The sequence below is a fragment of the Cupressus sempervirens genome, chromosome 8, assembly GCF_028749045.1.
Source record: "Cupressus sempervirens isolate cs-2001-9-10 chromosome 8, ASM2874904v1, whole genome shotgun sequence".
Lineage (NCBI taxonomy): Eukaryota > Viridiplantae > Streptophyta > Pinopsida > Cupressales > Cupressaceae > Cupressus > Cupressus sempervirens.
The window spans coordinates 525,020,247-525,041,127 of NC_143125.1; the positions used below are offsets into that span (position 1 = coordinate 525,020,247).

The following is a 20,881-nucleotide window of genomic DNA, read 5'->3' on the forward strand; positions in this document are numbered from 1 at the left end:
TGCTTGGTGGCGAAATTGGGGTGGCAATGTCCCAAATTGGCAAAAACTTGCTCTTCGCATCTTATGTCAGCTATGCAAATCATCTAGTTGTGAGCATAATTGGAGCTTATTCCAATCCATTCACACAAAGAAGAGAAACAAGTTGGCACAAAAAACACTTAAATGACCTTGTCTTTGTGCATTATAAGCTCAAGTTATGCATTAGAAAGTTAATGTCATTAGTAGTTGAGCCACTTGATCTGGATGATAGAGATCCTTTTGGTGATTAGATAGCATAGGAGCAACCTTCATTGTTCATAGAGGATGACTTATATGAGTTGGAGAGGCAGGCTATGGAGGACGGTGGTTTTGCAGTGGGACTGGATGACATTTAGGTGGAGGGCAGTGAGAGTGAGGACACTGACAATGGGTAAAGTGATAGTGAGGATGAGGAGGATGAGGAGTCATTGCCAGGGCCAACAACACCACCACCACAAACAACTACTACGGCTAGAGCTGCTAGATCCCCTCCCTCTTCCATAGTTTTTGCTAGAACTATTGGGAGGGGGAAGAGGAAGATGTAGACTAGTGTCACATTGAACTTGACATTTGTATTTGTTTATATTTTTACAAAGACAATCCGGTATTTGTAGTTTGCTTTAGGGTTAAGAGTCTCCGACTACATTGACATTCCACATGAGGATGCGATTTTGTTACTTATTGCATTTATATATGTCTAGATCAGCTTGTTTGGTTTGTTTGCTCATTTACTAACTCAATACAGGCATCTACTTATTGAATTTTGCGAAAAATATTCATTTTTAATTAAATTAAGGTCATTTTAAAAATTCTCGATATTTTCCCGAGAAGTTGCCAATTTCTCTCTAATATTTGCCGAGATTTTTTTTTTTGGCCTTGCTGACAAGTGGTAGAGAATGAGATTTTGAACTATGGTTGTGAGGTTTTCACATCATTGCTTCATTGTAAATAGGAATCACTTCCTTTTATTTCAATAGGTTTAGGTGGTAGAGCACATTTAGCAACAATTTGAATTTTCCAAGCCTTTTCAAAAATAAAGTTGTCCAAAAATTGAAAATTGGTAAAATTTGGTTGGGTTAAAACTAGTGAAACTCGAGGACTTGCACCTCCCAAAAACCTCGAAGTACCAATCCTTGAGACATCCTTGCACTGGGTAGTTGGAGTACCTAATTACTCCCACCTCTGCCATTCTACAACCATGTTGTTGATGGGATGGGTACTTGAATCTATCTTTGAATTTTGACTTTTGGAATGTTAGTATTGGGTATGTACTGTGTTGAATGTTCACTTGTTTTGTTTGGTGTTGCGATTTTGCTATGTTCAAGTATTCCAATTTGGTATGTTATACTGAAACATCATTTCATAACTAGCATTTCAAGGTTTGCATGTACACACCAACCCCCTTCTCCCCCTTGCCCCCAACCGCCATTACCCTGCTGTCCCATGTCATCCCAAAATTGAGGCTTTTTGTCCCCCCTAGTCTTGGAAACTCATGGGCATCCCAATATGCCCTCGCGTTAGTGTACAATGGTGAAAAATGAGCAAAAATGGGAAAATTTCGTGAAGTATGAAAATCAGAAATTAAAATTAAAATTGAACCAAAAATAAGTGTCCTAAAAAATTGCTTAAGTTTACATTTCCATACAAGTGAAATAATTAGTGAAAAAATAAATAAAAATATATCCTTTTTTATGTTGACCCTTGAAGAAGAGGATTCCACCTTCTCAAGTGGCGGAGTTGCTACATCAAGTAGTGGATTCTACTTTTTCAAGTGGCACTGACACACAGAGAAGTCGATTCCACCTTCTCAAGTGGCAAGGCCGTCAATTTGAGGAATGGTTACCACCTTTCATTTGGCAATTAACACTTTGAGTAGATTCCATCTTTTCATGTGGCAAGGTCGTGTTGATGTGTGTTTTATGACCCACTGAACAATAGAACAAAATACTCATGTATCTTATCCTCTCTTGAACAAAGTCTTCTGTATGTTAAGATTGTGAGAAGATCATACGACAACTTCAAGGTTTGTTTAATGTCAGGTCTTGACCATGGATAAGCGGTGGTTGATGTGAACTGCTGAATATCAAAAGGGGCCTTACATATGTTCACTTAAGATTGATTTCAAGTCATATTGGATGTGGGAGCTATACAAAGATATTGCGCTCAAGTACTTTTTTCGTTTTTTCACGGAATATGTAGAAAGAAAAGGGAAAGGGTTTATGTAATATCCCTCCAAGACCGTCTTTTACAAGTCTATATATATATATATATATCATGTTAATTATTTTATATTAGTCTCAACTTCATAAACTAATATAAATTAATTAATAATGAGAATTAATAAAATAAAAACTTTTATGAATAACTATTTGGCAGTTCTACAGGAATGAATTAGTTTTGGAAGTTTATGGGATTCCATTGTTAAATAGAGGCAAATGCTCTACGAAGAAGCATGAAAGATGAAATAAGATATCAATTCCTGAAGAATTCTTCAAGAATCGGAAGTCATCATCCTTTCGTCAGGAGATAACCTGACCTAGTGAAACCAATTCAACAGGTCCAACCTATACAGTGAAAACGTATAATGTGAAGAGAAGTATCAGGCACGTGAAGCAAACAATTGTGAATTAATAATTTGCCAAATCATATCGTGGAAAGTTGGTTTTTGTTTGTGGCGAAAGAAAGACATCAAAGTAACTAATACATTTGCGAGGAAGACAAGTCTGTCGACTATTCTATCCAAATAAAAGACAAGGATTGTGACTTGCTATATGTGATTGTTCTTCAATTGTTTTAGTGGCAAAGGCTTAGAAGAAGGGTGGACGTGGCTATAGGAACATGCATACATATCAGAGAGAAGTGGGTGATACAGGTTTGGCAAGTCATGTACCTAGCGAGAAGTCTGAGATCACACAACTGACAAGTTATTTACATTAAGGATTGAAGACAAATGGGTATTGATAATTCTCCAATCGTATGCACAAGTAAGCATGGGTGATTGAAGACATCGGGTGAACTATTCAGAAATTAACTTGACTATATATCTGTTCGGGCAAGTATATACATTGGCAAGAGAATTTTCCTTAAGATATTTTGGCTGGAACCATTACATCTATATAGGTGCACAATTTTGCATACTTAATTCTTCATATCTCTGTAATTGTCTCATGAAACGATTTTAAATCATTATTCCTGATGATTTGTTATTATCAATTTGTCGAAATTACATTCTATGGTAAATTGAATCAATTGTTATGTCCATTGTATCAATTGCATTTTAACTGTGGGATTTTATAGTTTAGCAACTCTAATCTACTCCTTAAAGTAATGACAACAACAAACGATACTTTGATGGACAAATTCCTCAATAACCCAACTCTGCTTGGCCAAGTTAAACTACAACTACACATGAACTGATGCAGTCTTCAAGGCTAATGCAAAAGACTTTCATATCATCACAAACACTACTAGAAAGAACAATACATGTGAACAATAGAAGTTAAGCATACAGAAGAACATGGTTCAAGCTAACTTTGTACGACGACTTACAATTAGTAAACTGTCAAAAGTATGAACCGAAGGAACTCATCAAAACACCATTATATTCTCCATTCAATCATAACACTCTATCTAAACTATCTTAATCTAAATGAGAGAAGAAGCAAGCACAAAACACTTCACGTAGTCACCAAACTTCAATGAACACTATTGTCTTAGTAGCTCATAACAACAATCTCAAAACCCACTTCTTACAAATGAGAAGTGAGGCCTTTATATATATCTCTAGAAACAACAAGTGGCTTGGATGAAAACAATAATCGAGGCCCAAATTTTGCCACCTCAGCCCTAATTAGGGTTAGGGAAAAGAAAGAAGAATCTACATGAATGCAAAGAGTAGTCAAAAGGAATCCACTACCGTAGTAGGTAATAAATGCTCATTACACATGCTCGTTGTGGAAGAGTGTGGGGTTGAAATAAAATGCGTGCCCATTATGCATTAATTGCATCCTATCTTTGACTTGCATTTCAATTCTTGGAATCTATCCAATAGTGTCTCTGATTTATTCATAATGACGATTGGTACTGATTCATGCTTGAATTCCAAGGCTGTCATTGCATGCTCAATTTTTTTCAAGCTTTCTCCCCATTTTGATACCTAGTACTAGGTTGTGTGCATGTCATTGAGAATGTGGATAAGTTCTTAAAGTCATCCCTAGTGAAAAAGTTCAATTTTCTTTTTAGGTTGCTCATTGTTATTTCATTTTCAGCCAACTTTTGTGATAGTAATAAGGCACAGTGTTGGAGATCTCCTATCATATATTGTTAGCTGTACCCCTTAGTTAAGTGGACTCTTTGGTGAAATATGCAAACATTTCCCTTGCCATACCAAGAGGAAAGTCATATGCAGTCCTTGCCTGATGACCTTATCAACCAATTTCTACTTGGGTGTTTATTAATTCTTGCAAATTCGAGACCATTTTGTTAAGATAAATGCACTCATCCTCCCATTACTCTTTCATGCAATGAATTCTAGGAAGGATGGCCAATGCCTTGTCATGAACTTGTATTGAGTCCTTGACATATGCTTCACTTTGGACGCCTTCGATTCAAACGTCTGCACCTTAAGCAATCTGCCTGATTTTGTCAATATCCTCAATTGATTTAGTTGGAATAGCTGGTGGGGGAACAAAAGATGGGCCTCCTCTCAGTAGACGAGGTAGTTTGTTTATGAACTCGCACAAGGTCTTGATCTCATCTTTCACCTTTTGATATTTATCTTCAAGCTTCTTCATTTTGTCTTTATGACTTGTTTTAATTGTCAAACTCTTCTATGACTTGTGCAGGGAAAGCATTACCTAAATCAATTTTTGTAATGTGCTACTCATCTGGAGCAATTTGAATCTTGGTCTTGTCAACTACAAGAGTTGCAATTAGCAAAATTCTTGATCTTGATTCTCCTCTGACAACTTTCGTAAACTTCTTTGCTTTTACTTTTCTCTTCTAGTCAATTGATTTGTTCTATAGGATTTCTTATAGCTCAACTGTATGATTAACTTCCGTCTCTTGATTTTTTGAATCGTTTGTCGCACCCCTTGTAGAACAACACTTTGATCCCTCTGGATTGTTGCCTGCTCATGTCCTTGCACTATTCTTACATCAACTGCTCATTTGAGTCATCATTGATTAATCCAACTCAATCCACATGAGTGTGTTCTTGAACTACCTATTCAACAAATACCACATTAGGAATGCGACAAGCCAAAGATTCTACTTAGCATTATGACTAAGTTACTGTATTCTTGGTGAAAATCTAACCACACTAGCTCTATAGGCAATTTGGTGAAGTGGGTCTTATTCTTCTTTCATTTATCATTCATGATAGTCTCGCAATATTGAATTCTAGATGTAGACCGTGTTTTCTTTTTCTTTCATCTTTAGAACCAACTTACCAGATGAAGAGATTCTGAATGCCCCTAAAGTGGCTACTAGAGAGACATCTAGAATGATATTTCCTTTTGTATCCTTGATTGTCTTATCTATGAAATCATAATGTTTTTCATATCCCACGATAATCTCGGAATGCTAAAAAGCTAGATGGAAACCAGTTGTAGGTACAAGCTCACTATTGACAATTCAAGCAGCGAGGTTTATCGGGGAATGATCTTGGTAACCAAACATTCTTCTGTAAAACTCGCTCATGTCCAGGCCTCCGAGATTTGTTTCCAACTTTTGCCCACTTTGATACAATTTTGGATTTTGGATAGAATCCTCTAATTTCATTCTTTGTCAGCTGCCTTCTGGTTTTGTTTGGTCCTTTGGCTTTTGCCATCTCAGCTTCCTGCAAAATAAAATACACACTTACATAAGAGCATGGAGAAAGAGAAAAGAGCAGGAACAATTTCTTCAAAAAGGAAATTTGTCAACAACTGTCAAGAATATGTTTCTCTTTCCTCCCAAAGTCTATGCTTTTACATAAATTTTTAAACTTATTGAAAAGTTCCCTTCCAAATTTCATAGTTTCAGAATTTTTTCAACAAGGAATGTTTTCATGTTTTTGGAGAAATAATTCTCACTCTTAAGGAATTTCATTCTTCTCAAAAAAAGCTCTTCTGAATCCTCTTACAAACTTTCTAGAACCTCAACTCTTACTTCTCAATTTTCTCTTAGAATCTATGTGTGAGAATGAAACAAGAGAGGACCTCTTCTATATATTCTTAGCCCAAAAAACTTGCATTAAAAGTTGTAGGCTAAATTTAGGAGTCTGCCTTTTCTTCAGCCCAAGTTACTAATTTTGTATAGATTCTCTTACATAATTGCCACTTGTTGCCCTTTCTATTCTAGCTTTTAAAACTTGCCAATTTTGGCACTTTAACTTCACCATGAAGTTTCATCATGATTTTTCGATTTAAAGATTTTTGTATTTTTTTATGTTTTCAAAAATTAATTAATGAAATATCAATATTTAATTACTAATTTGATTTTAAAGCCCAAAAAATGAATTTACCAGTTTGAATTTGTGAGCATTTTTAGTTTTTCACAAAATAACGTAATATGCTATTAAATTTGATCTATTTTGCTTTTTCTCAATTTTTCCAAAATTTATTAATTAAATATTAATATAATCAATATTTAATTAAATCGCTTTAAATCCTTTTGATCAACCTTTTTTCTTTTCTCCCCCCTTTTCTAGAGCTTGAATTTCTACAATCGCAATAATTAATGAGAAGTTTCCAATTTTCCCAAAATATCCCCAAAATTACATTTTAAACAAATTTGCTTCTTTACTGAAACTGCAAGATTTCTGAATTTCCGGAATTTCAATATTTTTAAATCTTTTTCGATTTTCTCTGGAATGTAAAGAGTTTTCAAATTTTCAATTTTTTGGAATTTCAATATTTTACAATTTTCCCAAGGAATTTCCAAGATTTCCATGTGTTTAAATTCTTCTCCCTAACCCTCAATGCTTAGTGTGTGAAGATCTTTTTTGAGGATTAAAATTTTCTATTAAAGTCATTCCCAAAGCATGAAGAATCCATACCTAGAGCACATTGATTGGGTCTTTTGGAACTTATCTTTAACTTATTTACTAACATGGCCTAAGTTGTATTGGAGCGCATTTTCACGCTCGTGAAGGATTATTCCTTTTTAGATAAATTTCTTAGCTTTGGTCAATATGCGCTTGGAGGAGTACGTTGGCAGATTTGAGGGTGGGTCGCAGACTTTTCTTGTTTGTTAGTTCTATTGCTAAAGTAATTTGTGTTGGCTTTTGTACTAGAGTGCATTCTGGTTGGGGTAGTGGATTTTATAGTTTTAGAGAATTCCATAACTTGTGCTCATCTGTGCTTGATGATGTACCCATGCGCATTTCATATGCCATTAAGGATTTTTGTTCTAACAAAATCTTTGACTGTCCTTGACAAGCATTGAAGTCCACTCTGCATACCATGGGTATCCATGACGGACAATTTATTTTAGAATGTTATTCTCTCCCTTGGTAAAAATGTGCTCGACATGTTTCATTGTTCTTTCTACGGACTTCTTTATTGCCCTTGTTGGATATAGTGGGTGAAACTTTCCTTCGCTGTACCTTTGAGTCTCTAACAGATTTTTTATATTTGATTTATAATTTGCTCTTCCATTGTACTAGGCACTACTTATTTATCTGCAAACTCGTTCTCCCCTTAGTGATTTGTTCATTTCATAATTTTTGGACCATGAGCTTATTGAGGCCTATGCCACATGCTTTCTGCGTACCATGCCTCCTTTGCTCTCTAAATTAGCATTTTGAACGGACTATGGTTCCATATGTTCACCATTTCTAGCACTCGCAACATGTTCTTACGCTCTATTCATGGATTGTTATGCTTCTGTTATAGATTATTGTCTTGGATTTTGTTTGATTACAGATTCTTCAGTCATGTCAAAGGGTATTTAGCCGATCCTCTATCTTTGTGATAGACTCCATGGGAGCATTTTGTGCTTTGAATGCCCTTCGTTGCCTTAGTATTTTAGCGTTTATACTCTTAGTACATAGTCATGAGGTTGTGACCGAAGTTGAAGGCGGTGGACCACATCTCTACCTCTTCCATACCGAGTACCTTGCAAGCATACCTAATCATTTAAACTGATGACTTACTCATTGCTAAACTTATCCATTTCTTACACAATATCTTTTAATGAGAATATTCCATCCTGTAACCATTTTATCACTTAAAATATGTTCTTTGTATGCATGACTTAGTATTTGCAGTGTTCCACGAGGACACGTCCCCTATGGTTTTAGGGTTGTACCCATACCGGGGATGAAACGGGGATGGATTTTGGCCATCCCCTGAGTTGTCACCTTTTTGGCAAATTTGGAAACTTCCTCGAAATGAGCAATTTTTTTGTTTTGCAAGAAACTTGGGGATGGCCAGCAGCACCGGGGACGGTTTTGCTGTCCCCTATCCGTCCCCTAAACTGCTGGTAGTCCCCTTTTTTCTAGCCAATCTGGTAAAGGCAAAATGCCTCCAAAAATTTATTTTTTTTCCTAATTTTTGCTGCCCGCACGGCCCCTAGTCATCATAAAGACATAATAAAAATATGCAGCCCATATTTGGCCAATCAAAACACTAATTCTTCTAGTCATTTTTAGATTTGACATACTTGCTAAGAGGAAGAAAAAAAGCATAAGTGCAATAGCAGCAGTGAGGAAAGATTGTGTTTAGTGAGGAAAGCTTGCCTTTAGTATTTACTAAATATTTTAGTTGGACTTCTCTTTATTTCATTCCGATTTCAGCATGATACTTGGAGCCTTTAGGTATTTTGATTTTTTCTATATATGTATGTGATATGGTTATAATGGAAGTACTTAGTATTTGTCATTTGATAATATTCCATGTATGGATCTTCTGAAATGTCTATGGTGAATGGTTTATCAATGTTATGATATTCATATTTGAATTTGTCTCTATATATTAAAAAATCCCCTATGTTTTTAATTGGCGTCCCTTGAGGTCCTGTCCCCTAAATTTTGGCTTCGACTCGTACTCGTACCGGAAACACGCCCCCATCCCCTAAAACGTCCCTGTCCCGAAAACTCCGTGGAGCATAGAGTATTTGTGAACACAACTTTTCTTGGCATAGTCATGAGGTTCTTGATGGACTTTTAAACCTATGACTGATTTCTGCATGCAAATGGATTGAATGTCTTGACGAGAGAATCCTTACATACCTGGTCCTCCCTTCATGCCCTTTTATTGAACGTTCACTTTGCACATTGACCTCGATTTTCTGATCAACTTGAAAATTGGTGACCTTGAAGGCATGACAACATTCCATGCTCCCTTGATGAGTATCTTGCCATTTTTAAAATTCAATGAGACTTTCCTTGCCTTCAGTTGGATACACTTCTCGAATGAGAAGCCTCAAATTTGAATTCCAAAAGTCAATATGTAATTCCTCTATGCAAGCAGAATCTATACTAAGATCTTTGGCATTCTTGCTTTTTAATTTTTCAATGCTTTCTTGACTTAGGTGCAATCGAGTCTTTTCCCAAGTGACTTTGGAATGAGTCTTTTCTCAAGTGACTTTGGAAATCCTTCGGATAACACGTGATTAGTGTTTCATCAAATTCACATTTTGAAATTGGAAACGCTCCAAAATGAGACTAAAAAGGGCAAGAACATAACACAGAGTCTTGACTTAATCAAAACTTAACACTTTTTAGTTGGAACCAGAGAGAAGCTATTAGACTACCACTAGATCTATGGAGAAAAACAACATGGCCAAGTGAGCAAAAAGATAGGAGTCACATCTTTGATGAGCAATGTGTGATTAGGTCACAACACGTCACCACATCAAGAAGTGGATTCATCCTCCCCAAGGTGGTTAAGGAAGGAATTAAGCTTTATTCGACAAAGGAAGAAACTCAACTTGATGAGTATAATGAAGGAGTGGAGAAACAATACAAAAGGGGAAAGTAAGAAGTTTGAACCAATCACAAAACTTTGTTTGCCAAGTTCGGTTGGCCTTGGAGAAGCTAAATTTACTTCAAATGCAAAATCATGGGCCCTACTTCGAACTTGCAAGTGTATACAGCCTCAGCCAATCAGTGAGGCCTTAAAATCAAACTTGTGGGCCAAACTTGCAAACGCTAGGCTGAGGATTGATCCAAATGAGAGGCCTACAATGGGCCCTAAGCTAAAACGTGGGTTAAAGGTCTATGCTTGAGCCTAAAATTGATAAAACAGCCCCAAAAGGAAACACGTGGGCCTGATCTAATTGAACCAGGCCTTAATTCAATAGAATATGGGCTTAAACAGGTCCATAAACCAAACATATGGGCCCCTAAAGCTAATGTGCAGGCCTAAATCCAAATGAGCAAGACTTAAATCTGAAACATAGCCTTAAATCTCAACTGTGAGGCCTAAAAGGTGTAACATGTGGCCTTGAAGTTTGCATCATGCCTAATTTCAAACAGAGTCAGGTCCTAAATCCTATCCATCTTCAAGTGCGTGAGATAGGGTAGGCCCTACATCAGGCCTTAAGCGTGTGGCCTTGTTAATGAAACATAGGCTCAAAAATCAAAACCATCAGCCTATATCTCAGGCGTGTGGGTTTAAGACACAAATCTGGGCACAAAATTTGGTGAAGTTTGGCCCTAGAATAAGGCGTGTGATCTTGAAGTTACAAATCAAATGGCAAATTTAAATGGATTGGACATGAAAGCAGTCCCAAGGAGGTAGCATGTGGGCCTGATCTGATTTAATAAGGCCCTAATTTGAAATCAGATCCTTAGCCTAGTGCGTGGGCAAAGAACTCGAGATATAGACCTTAAACAGCTAAATGTGGGTCCTAAACTTGGGCACAAGGTATTGTGAGGCCCTAAATCTGGTCTTGAATGAAACATGGGGGCCTTAAATTCAATAACTGTGGCCCTAATACAACTTGTATTTACACTAAGTTGGTGTAAATACAAGTGGCATCATCTTATTGGCTCATTAAATGGTGGTGTCTTCTGCAAGTTTCTGTCTTCTACAAGCTTCTAAGTACACTCTTTTCTGATTGGTAAATAAAAGGCCATGTAATTTCTCATTGGCCCATTAATAGGTGTCTTCTCTTGCAAATTTCTACCTAACCTCCCTTCTTATTGGCCCATGAAGCAATGTAATTTTCTAACTGGCCCACACGGTGGTGCTTAATTGTAAGTGGGTAGGCATTGAGTATTTGTTAGCACTGGTTATGCAACCCTAATTATGGCTTATGTGGATTTATCTGAAGCATGTATTCTGATTTCATGTTTCCTTGTGCAGCTGTTTTATATCAGTTTTAGGCTCAAGCATAGAGCTTTGAGTCATGGTTTAGCTTAGGGCTTGTTGTAGATCTTTCGTTTGGATTGATCCTAGGCCTAGATCTTGCAAATTTGGCCTCAAGTTTGATTTTAAGGTTTTGCTGATTGGCTGAGGCTCTATATGGTTGCAAGTTCGAAGTATTGCCCATTATTTTACATTTGATGTAAATTTAGCCTCTCCAAGGCCAATCAATCTTGGCAAAGGGGGTTTTGTGATTGGTTCAAACTTCTTGCCTTCCCACTTTGTATTGTTTTTCCCTTCATTAAATTCATCAAGTTGTGTTTCTTCCATTGTCCAATAAAAGCTTAATTTCTTGGTTTGCCACATGGGTATGTGGAATCCACTTGTTGATGTGGCAACTTTCTCACATGAAAAGGTGGAATCCACTCGAATTGTCAATTTCCAGATGAAAAGGTAGAGTCTACTCCTCAAAGTGACAACCTTGCTACTTGAGAAGGTGGAATCCACTTCTCCATGTGTCAATGCCACTTGAGAAGGTGGCATCCACTCCTTGATGTGGCAACCTTGCCACTTGAGAAGGCGGAATTGACTTCTTCAAGCGTCAACATTAAAAGGGAAAATATTTTAAATTATTTTCTCATTATTTATTTCCCTTATATACAATGTTACCCTTAGTAATTTTTTGTGGCCGTGTCCATCTGAGAAATGTCCCAAGGATAGGGGACAACTAGGGGACTTTCACATTGATTTCTAGAGGAAATTTGACTTTGACTCTCAAAGTAACATAAATTTGGCACATGAATTCTACTAATTCTTATATTTGAGGATTTTATATGTATAAATAATAAGTACATGCTTTATCAATGTTTTCATATTAATATTTCAAATTTCTCTATATCTTTTAATTTTTTCCTTATTGTTATATAGCTGTCCCCTTTGCCATCCCCTAACCATCCCCAGAATTGACAAACTAATTTGTCATCCTGGAAACTTGTCTCCTATCCTCTATCATACCCATCCTAGAAACTTAGGGTAACACTGCTTTTATGAAAATTTAAACCTAGGCAATTTTTTAGGATTTATATTTTTGGGTCACTTTTAATTTCAATTTCTGATTTTCAGACTTGCCAAACTTTACCATTTTTGCTTAATTTTCACACAACCAAATTTTACGAAAGTTCCATTTTACACTTGTTGCATAGACTAACCTATGAAAGAGCCAAATTTTACACTAAGTGCAGGGTTAGTCTGGGACTAAATTGTAAGTGTTTTAATTTCTAGTGGAGATGTTCATTTAGATTGGACCTTAATAGGGTATTTGAATGAGTATTGACAATCTGAAAATCATTACCGAATCCTTGGAAGATAGCACCCTCCTATGCCTAGTCGTCACAACAAAGTAAGGATTCATTAGAAGCTCACCCCATCACCAACATTGTCTTACATTCTTAGAGTTACATTAGATTCTCTAAATACTTATCTCTTTGCAAGTTGTTTTGTTGGAAGTGATCCAAGAAGTGAAAGCAGTAATATCAATTGAATGAGCAACGTAAGTCCCTCTGTGATAACCAACATATCACATCATAAAACTGAGTGAAAGTCCACAACAAGAAAGAACCTTGAGGTTGTCTCATTTGATCACACAATTCAGATACACTGTTTAGCATTCGAGCATCCTTATTCAAGAGAGAGTTAGAAATATGGTATTTCATTTTGGCAGAAGTCCTTAAGATCCTAGTCTATATAAAACATAGTTAAATCTTCAACGAGTTTGACTCAAAAATTACATAGTTAAATCCTGATAGCAATATCACAATTTGACTTGTGGAAAAATATCTCCTACTTAACTATTATGTAGTTTGATTTATCTTACTGCTACTAGGCCAGACCTATGTTTTGCCGTTAGCTCTCTCTCTCAATTCATGTCCAATCCAAAGACAAAGTACTGGCTTGCAGCAAAGTGAGTTTTGAGATATATCAAAGGTACTCTTGACTCTAGTATATTTATTAGCAGACAGATGTAGATTGGGTAGGTTCCATTGATGATTCTCGATCAACTATCGGATGCATGTTCTCACTTGGTTCTGGCACTATTTCTTTGGAGAGAGAATTGCAGCATTTTTTTGCACTATCATCTATAGAAGCCAAATATGAAGTGGTGCGTAGTGCAAGCTGTGAAGCTGTTTGGTTACATGAAGTTCTTTATGATCTTGACATAACTGAATTTAGACTGTGTGGTACCATATTCCAGTGGCTGCAACACCCTTGCAACTGATGCCAAAATGTTATGAAAACATCTGAATTCTAGCCAACACCTATTTTTTGTGACAATTAGAGTGTTCTCAAGACGGTTAGATTCCTGTTTATCATGCCAGCACGAAACATATTGAAATTCATCATCATTATATCTGACATTCCCTGTCTTCAATATTGTCCAACTGATGAACAAGTTGCTGACATAATGACAAAACTGCTCAGTATTTGCATATTGATAAGTTGGGCATTCTTTCAGTTATTGTCATTAATGGAGGGGTATAATCGAACTATTTCTTTTATTTTTTGTTTGTTTACGTTGTGAGATTCTATGTCCACATTTCTTGGAGAAGTGCTTATGTGTGTTCAAATTGTTGTAATGACAAAATCTGTTAGGTTTGTCATTAATGGAGAGTGTTGGTATATTTCTTGAAGTTCACATAGTTTTTTATAGGCTTGTTAGTATTATGTGGAATATTAGAATATGTTAGTTGTACATATATATGTTTGTTGAGTTGTTAATAACAACTCACATGTAGAGTATTTGTTTCCTCTAAAGTACAATTCGAGAATGTAAGTCATTTGATTGAATAATAACATATGTTGTTTTTTGTACTTTTAAACTTAATAGGTCAGAAGGCTTTTGCTGCCACTGTGTTACATTTATTTCTAAAATCATCTCTAGGTCAAAAGGTCAAAAGCTTTGCTCGTCTAAGTCAGCACTATCATGTTTTTAATTAATAAGAGTATATAATGTAAAGTTATAAGCAACATAAATGTTTTTCTTTATGCATATTTGTGTATCAAATTTGAACCCAAGTTAATTTGACTTTTGATAAAAATGCCAAATTATGCTTCAATTGATAAGAAGGAATTTTTTTTTGACTTAGGTTGTAAAATTTAAATGTGCTTTGTCTATGACCATCTTATAAGAATTTGGCTTTCATTTCTTAAATAAAATTTCTGCTGTGAATTGTAGAATGAAAATCTTGGCAAAAGGCTAGCACATGGATATTCTTTTCTGGAGGCAGAGATTGCATACTGTGCACGCAATGAGTACTGTGAGACAGCGGTTGATTTCATTGCCAGGCGATCAAGGCTTGCCTTCCTTGACACAGATGCAGCTAGAAGATCCTTGCCTCGTGTTATAGAGGTACTTGCTGCAGAACATGGCTGGGACAAAGCAAGGAAGAAGGTGGAGATGACAAATGCAGTAGCCTTCTTAGAAACTTTCAAATCTTCTCAAAATGCACAATTTGATGATGGTAAACACACCTCAAATAAGTCATTCTTCTTCCTAAAGACATGATTGGACTATCCTTGTGTACATAGCAATTTTTTTTAATGTACTTCAGAAAATGTACTCTCTTTTAGTATTGCGCATCATTTGCTAAAAATAAAAAATGATAGAATTGTCTCCAAGTTTATTGCCCCCGTGGAAAGATTCAGTTCTTCAAAGCAGGTTTTGCTGCTAAATTGAACATATGATGAACACAATAATAATTGAATTTCGAAATACATATCGTCGTTTTATTTGGTCCCAAAAATAGTGCCAAAATTTTATCATCAAGGGCTCAATATCCTTGAGACTGTAAAATACATGTGGCAATACTCTTGTGTTTATGGAATAAACTGTAACAAAGTAGAGTGGGAAGGTGCAAACGCCTATAAGTTATTCAAATCAATGCTTTATAAGTGATCTGCCGGCAATGTTATAGCAGATATATTTACATAATCTCTTTATTGACAACTCTGCATATGATTCCGTTCGATTACACTTCTGGAATTATATCCATGGTAATATTTCCATACACAAGCAGTGGTTGGTAAGAGTTGGATTCATTTGTAATCTGACTTGGAAGGTTTTGTTTGATACTGTTGAGGATGCACGTTGAGATGGATGCAGCCTACAAGGCTGTATCATTTTGAAAACCACATCACTTTTTAACAATTTTTTTTTGGTCAGATCTTATATAATAAAATCATTGCTACGCTTACCATTGAAGTTCGCCTAGCCTGGGGCTTAACATAGGCTTGGATGTCACATTGGATATTATGGCAGTGAGACGAATTTTTGACCAGGTTACTAATTATAATGTATTTATTGTGATGAAGCGGGTCAAGGATTTGAAATATCAAAGTTGCCTTTTCCATTGTGGAAACGCTAAAAAATGTTCATTTAAAGTAGCAGCCACCAGAGGTGAGAGGACGCATGTTTTAAATTGCATTTTGTTAGCATTTACTGAGTATAAAATATTAATTAATTATATGTGATTTGTAACTATTTGCCCTTATCATGGCATTTGTCAACCACAAAGGAAGCCGACGGTCTGCCAGGACTTGTCAAAAATGGTAGGTTGACATTTAGTTATTTGCTATGAACCCATAGACCTGAGTATTGTGTGAATTTCATTTACAATATTTTCCAATATTACCTTCGGAGATTGCATTTGATTTGTAATGGAATCATGTTATGCAAACTTTTGGAAGTGACATTACTACAGTACCTGGATGCCGTGAAATAAAATATTACAAACAACGTTGCTTATTGGAAAAATGTACAGTTGAACAGTATTAAATATGAACAAATTAATAGTATTAATAAGAAGGTTGTTTTTCAATGTATTACAGTTTGTCTTTGTTAAATAAATTTCAACTAATTTAGAAGAATGTAATTAATTATTCTTTAATAAAAATAAACATGTCACTAACGGGAATTTATAAAGGTAAACCTTACTATTCCAATGCCTTCCATAAGGTTTACATTCTACACAAGAAAACATGGTGGTTGGGAAAAATATATATATTATTAGTTTTTGTTGTAGAAAATATATATTTTGAATTAAGTGCAATTAATGAAGTTATAGATCTACCAGAGCCTTAGACAACAATCCATTGCTAGATCTTCCACATTCTTGGACAACAATCCATTGTTAAATTAAGTTGTCTCAAGACTTTTAGAATGATATAATTCTCCATGTTCATAATTTATAATTTAGGAATATCCACGAGTGTAGGGAAGTCTTGCACTATCCAAACATGTTATTTTAGTTTTTAGTTAAGAATAGATGAATATAAATAAATGCAAGCATCTATAAGTGTCTTCATACCTACAAAAGTGTACAAGAGGAAATAAAGAGGGTTAGATTATTTAATTTTTAGCCATGTAAGACAATTGCAAATTTTCAAAGAATAGATACAATTTCCTATTATTTATGTTGTAAAAAATAAGAAAACATATTTCTTGGCATAGGAATAAGGGGAAGATTCAATGCTTAGGGAGAATGAACATGACATTTTTCTAGGTGCCTATAATGTGAATTGTAAAAAGTTCTAGAGGTATGTATGCGCTAAATGGAGCATTAATTGAATGCCATTTGTTTATGTCCTAGAGGGGGCATGAGAATCACAAGATGCTAAAGAGCAGTATAAATAGGGGCTGGCGAAAGAGGTTTAGGGATTGAGAATTGAGTCCATCATCGAGCTTAAGATGAAGGCTTGTAGCTTTAATTTGTATATATCCAAAACCAATTGTTTTATGTATAGTGGAAGAAATGATAGTGGAGGGAAAGTTGTTCCAAATGAGGATTTTAGACCTTTAGAGATAAGTGCAAGCAATGCAAGTGGAGTTGCAAAGAAGAGTGGAACAAAGTAGGTGAGATTAAATTGAGGATGAATCTAAAGAGTAAGAACAATTTGAGGAAGGATACTAGTTTGTGGGGATCTTGAAGAGGGAGTTCATTTTGAGGAAGAGCAAGAGTTTGTAAGAGATCTTGAAGAGGATAGATTTTTGAGGGCTATATCCAAGAATTTGATGAGGTTGAAGTGTTAAAGATTTTTTGCAAGCTTGAATTCAAAGGAATTGATTAGTTGGATCAATTATATTGAGGAGTATTTTAAATATGAAGAGGTGGAAGATCTTGATAGGGTTAGATTTGCAAAGACCAAATTAAAAAGTGACAATAAAAAAAGAAATATATGATTAGATGGTGGAGAAGTTGAAGAGGTAGCTTATTACCATAGATTGTGAGCTTGAGTTGCTAAAGATGTACTGATTGAAGAAAGGAGACATATCTACAAAGGAGTATTTAGGAGAATACTATTGGATTTTGATTAGAACATGTCATTTTGAGGTTGATAAGGAGAAAGGAGTTTGTTGCCTCAATTGGTTAAAAGCAAGTATACAAAAGAGTTCAGTCTAGTTAGAATGTGGATTATTATCAATTTCTATTGAAGGTGAAATTAAATAGAAAAGTCAAAAACAAAATGAAGGTCAAAGGAAGATTAGAAAAAAATAGTTGTGGTCAAGGCCACAATGGAAATAATGCCTACCATCCTCATGACCAAAATAATTGAGATATAAGAGAAAAGAAAGAATTGGATTAGGACCTAAAAGAGGACGTTTTTGTGGAAGTTATTTTAATTGTAGAGAAAATGATATCTTTTGAGATTCCCTAACACCAAGAGATGATAAACATAAAATATGAGAGTAATGGAATTGTTGCCCATGTAAATGAAAATGTTAAGAGTCTTCATATTCTAAAGATGTAGTAGGATAACAAATCCAAATTAAGTGATTTGACTAATTTGCAACTTACCAAAACAGTTCCTTTGAAGCCCAATACCATCAAACAAACCAATCTTTACTCTTCTCTGATCATCCAACATTCAAGCTTGCATCAATTGACCACATACATTACCTACAAAATTTCCTAATCAATGAAACAATTCTCCTTTATACCCTCATAAATAATAAATTAGGTCGGCTTGTTAGAGTTTTTCCAATGTATACTTAATTACATAGTACGACATGAAGGCATATATGCCTTCTTAAGCATCATTACAATTATAATATTAAGGTTCTCATATGTTACAATACAATTAATAAATTTTACAATGATAACCAACACGTTTCATCAACCCACTCGAGTGTTAGTAAATCATATTGCATGTTTCACTACAACAACCATTACATAATGATCGCCAACCCTTTCTATCACAAACATAGCATCATGAACATGTCCTCTACCACAATCCAAGCTCGTTGGTTACTTCAGTCTCACTGATAAAATATAGCCAATATGCTACCAATTGTCTTTGACATTATTTCCTCTACAACTGGTCTGCTATTAGTCTTCACCAAATGAATTATAGAATCTCTGTTTATCATGATTGCATAAAAGCATGTTGTCATCAATGAAAATACCTATGATCAATACAACACATAAACAACATATCCAAGTGCCAACCAAACCTCTATTCTTAACAATCTCCCTCTTTGGCATTGATGGCAATATATGATGAAAAACCATCAATCCAAACATAATCTTCTGGATATCCTTGTTTTGAATATCCTCAACACATACAACCTTTACAAATAATCTCCCCATATGCTTCCATATTTTCTATTTCATCCTCTCCCCTTGGTTCTTCTTGGTTTTTCATTGAATTTCTCCCTCTTTGACATCAATAATAAAGGTGGCAATATGTAAACGATATTAATTGAAATGTATCAAGTGCCAACAAACACTATTGTGCTAAACAATAAGCATAAGAGCTTTATCTTCAGCTATTTATGTAGCTTTTCTTATTTTGACCACTCCCCCTAAGGAGCAATACCAAGCAAATGAATGAATAATGCCCTTCTTATATAAGACTGATGCAATATTGCACCGATTATTCTTTACTAGGTGAGGACATTGCCCCAACATACCCTTAAGATACTCAAAGGTGTCCTCAACCAATGGTTTTGTAAATATATCTTCTATCTATTCTTTTGTATTCACATACTCCGATTTGATCTCTTTCTTTGCAATCTTTTCTCTCAAAAATTGATACTTAATTGCATGTATTTGTTTTTGAATGTAAAACATGATTATCTGACAAACTTACTGTACTCATGTTATCACAATGCATAATGGTAGGTTTAGAAAATACAATAATAATTCCCTTATGCATTTACTCTATCCGCATAATATAATTACAACCGTTAGCTACTGCAACATATTATGCCTCTGCTATGGACTAAGAAATACAATCTTGTTTTTTACTTGACCAAGATACTTATCTTCCACCAAGAATGAATACTCCTCCACTTGTACTTTTTCTGTCATCAAAATTTTCTACTCAATCAACATCAGTATATGTATACAATGTGAAATTTTAGATTTGTCATACCATAAGCCAAAATATACCATTCCTTTCAAATATTTGAAATTTTTTTTAATTGCTACTTAGTGCATCTCCTTATGATCTTGAAATTTTGCCACAATTTCAACGTCATTTTCATATATTGCCTTGTATGGGTTAAGTACTGTAATACACCAATCATTGATTTGTACCATGTTTTCATAGCATTGGGTGAATCATCTTTATTAGATAATTTGCATCTAGTTACCATAGGTGTTCCAACATGTTTGCAATTTTCCATACCAAATATCACCAATGAATCTTTAAGATACTTGGCCTAAAATATAAGAATGCCACACTTACTCTATGTTGTTTGCAATCCCAAAAAGTATTTCATTTCACCAATCACAGACATCTCAAATTCATCTTTCATTTCATCAAAAATATGTTACTGCCTCATCATTTCCACCAAAAATGATATCGTCAACAAATACATCAATAAGCAACAATCCATCAATATTAGTTTTCAAATACATATTTCTATTTGCATTTCATCTCTTAAAACCCAAACTTAGTAAATGTTTATCCATTCTAGCATATCAAGCTCTAGGTGTTCACTTTAATTGATATAATGCCTTCTTCAACATATATATACCATATCTTTTTCTTCAGTCAATGAAAAGCACATGTTGTTCAATTTAGACCTGTTCCTCAACTCACCATTCAAGAAATCTAACTTCAAATACATTTCGAAATTCTTGTTAGATGCATAAGGAAAAAACTTTCTTACACCTTCTAGTCTTTCTATACGAGAAAAAGTTTATTGAAAACCTATACCTTCTCATTGTAAATAGCCCTTACATACCAACCTTGCTTTGTTCCTTACAACTTCACCTTGTTCATTCATTTTTTCCTAAATACCCATTTTGTGTCAATAACATTTGTATCTTTAGGTCTTGGTACTGATTCCCATGTGTTATTCTTTTATATTGACTCAAGTTCTTCTTTCATTGCATTTATCTGAATTTATCCTTACACGCCTCATCAATGGTGTTAGATTTAACTTGTAAAATTAAAAAAATCTCTTCTCCTCTCTTACCTCTTGTCATTACTCCTCTACTAGCATTACCAATAGTCTAATTATCAAGATGATTCCTTGAAACATATTTACGTGTTCTCTTCTGTTC

General features: G+C 35.0%; 1 protein-coding gene across 1 annotated transcript in view; it reads left to right on the top strand.

Moving 5' to 3' along the window:
* Positions 1-15,112, top strand: part of LOC149543503 (glycerol-3-phosphate dehydrogenase SDP6, mitochondrial-like) — a 178,502-nt gene extending 163,390 nt beyond the window's left edge. Inside the window, exon 6 of the mRNA XM_089798307.1 lies at positions 14,545-15,112. Within this exon, the coding sequence (XP_089654433.1) occupies positions 14,545-14,874 (330 nt within the window). The 3' untranslated portion in view covers positions 14,875-15,112. The remainder of the gene's footprint in view (positions 1-14,544) is intronic.
* Positions 15,113-20,881: the final 5,769 nt, after the last annotated feature.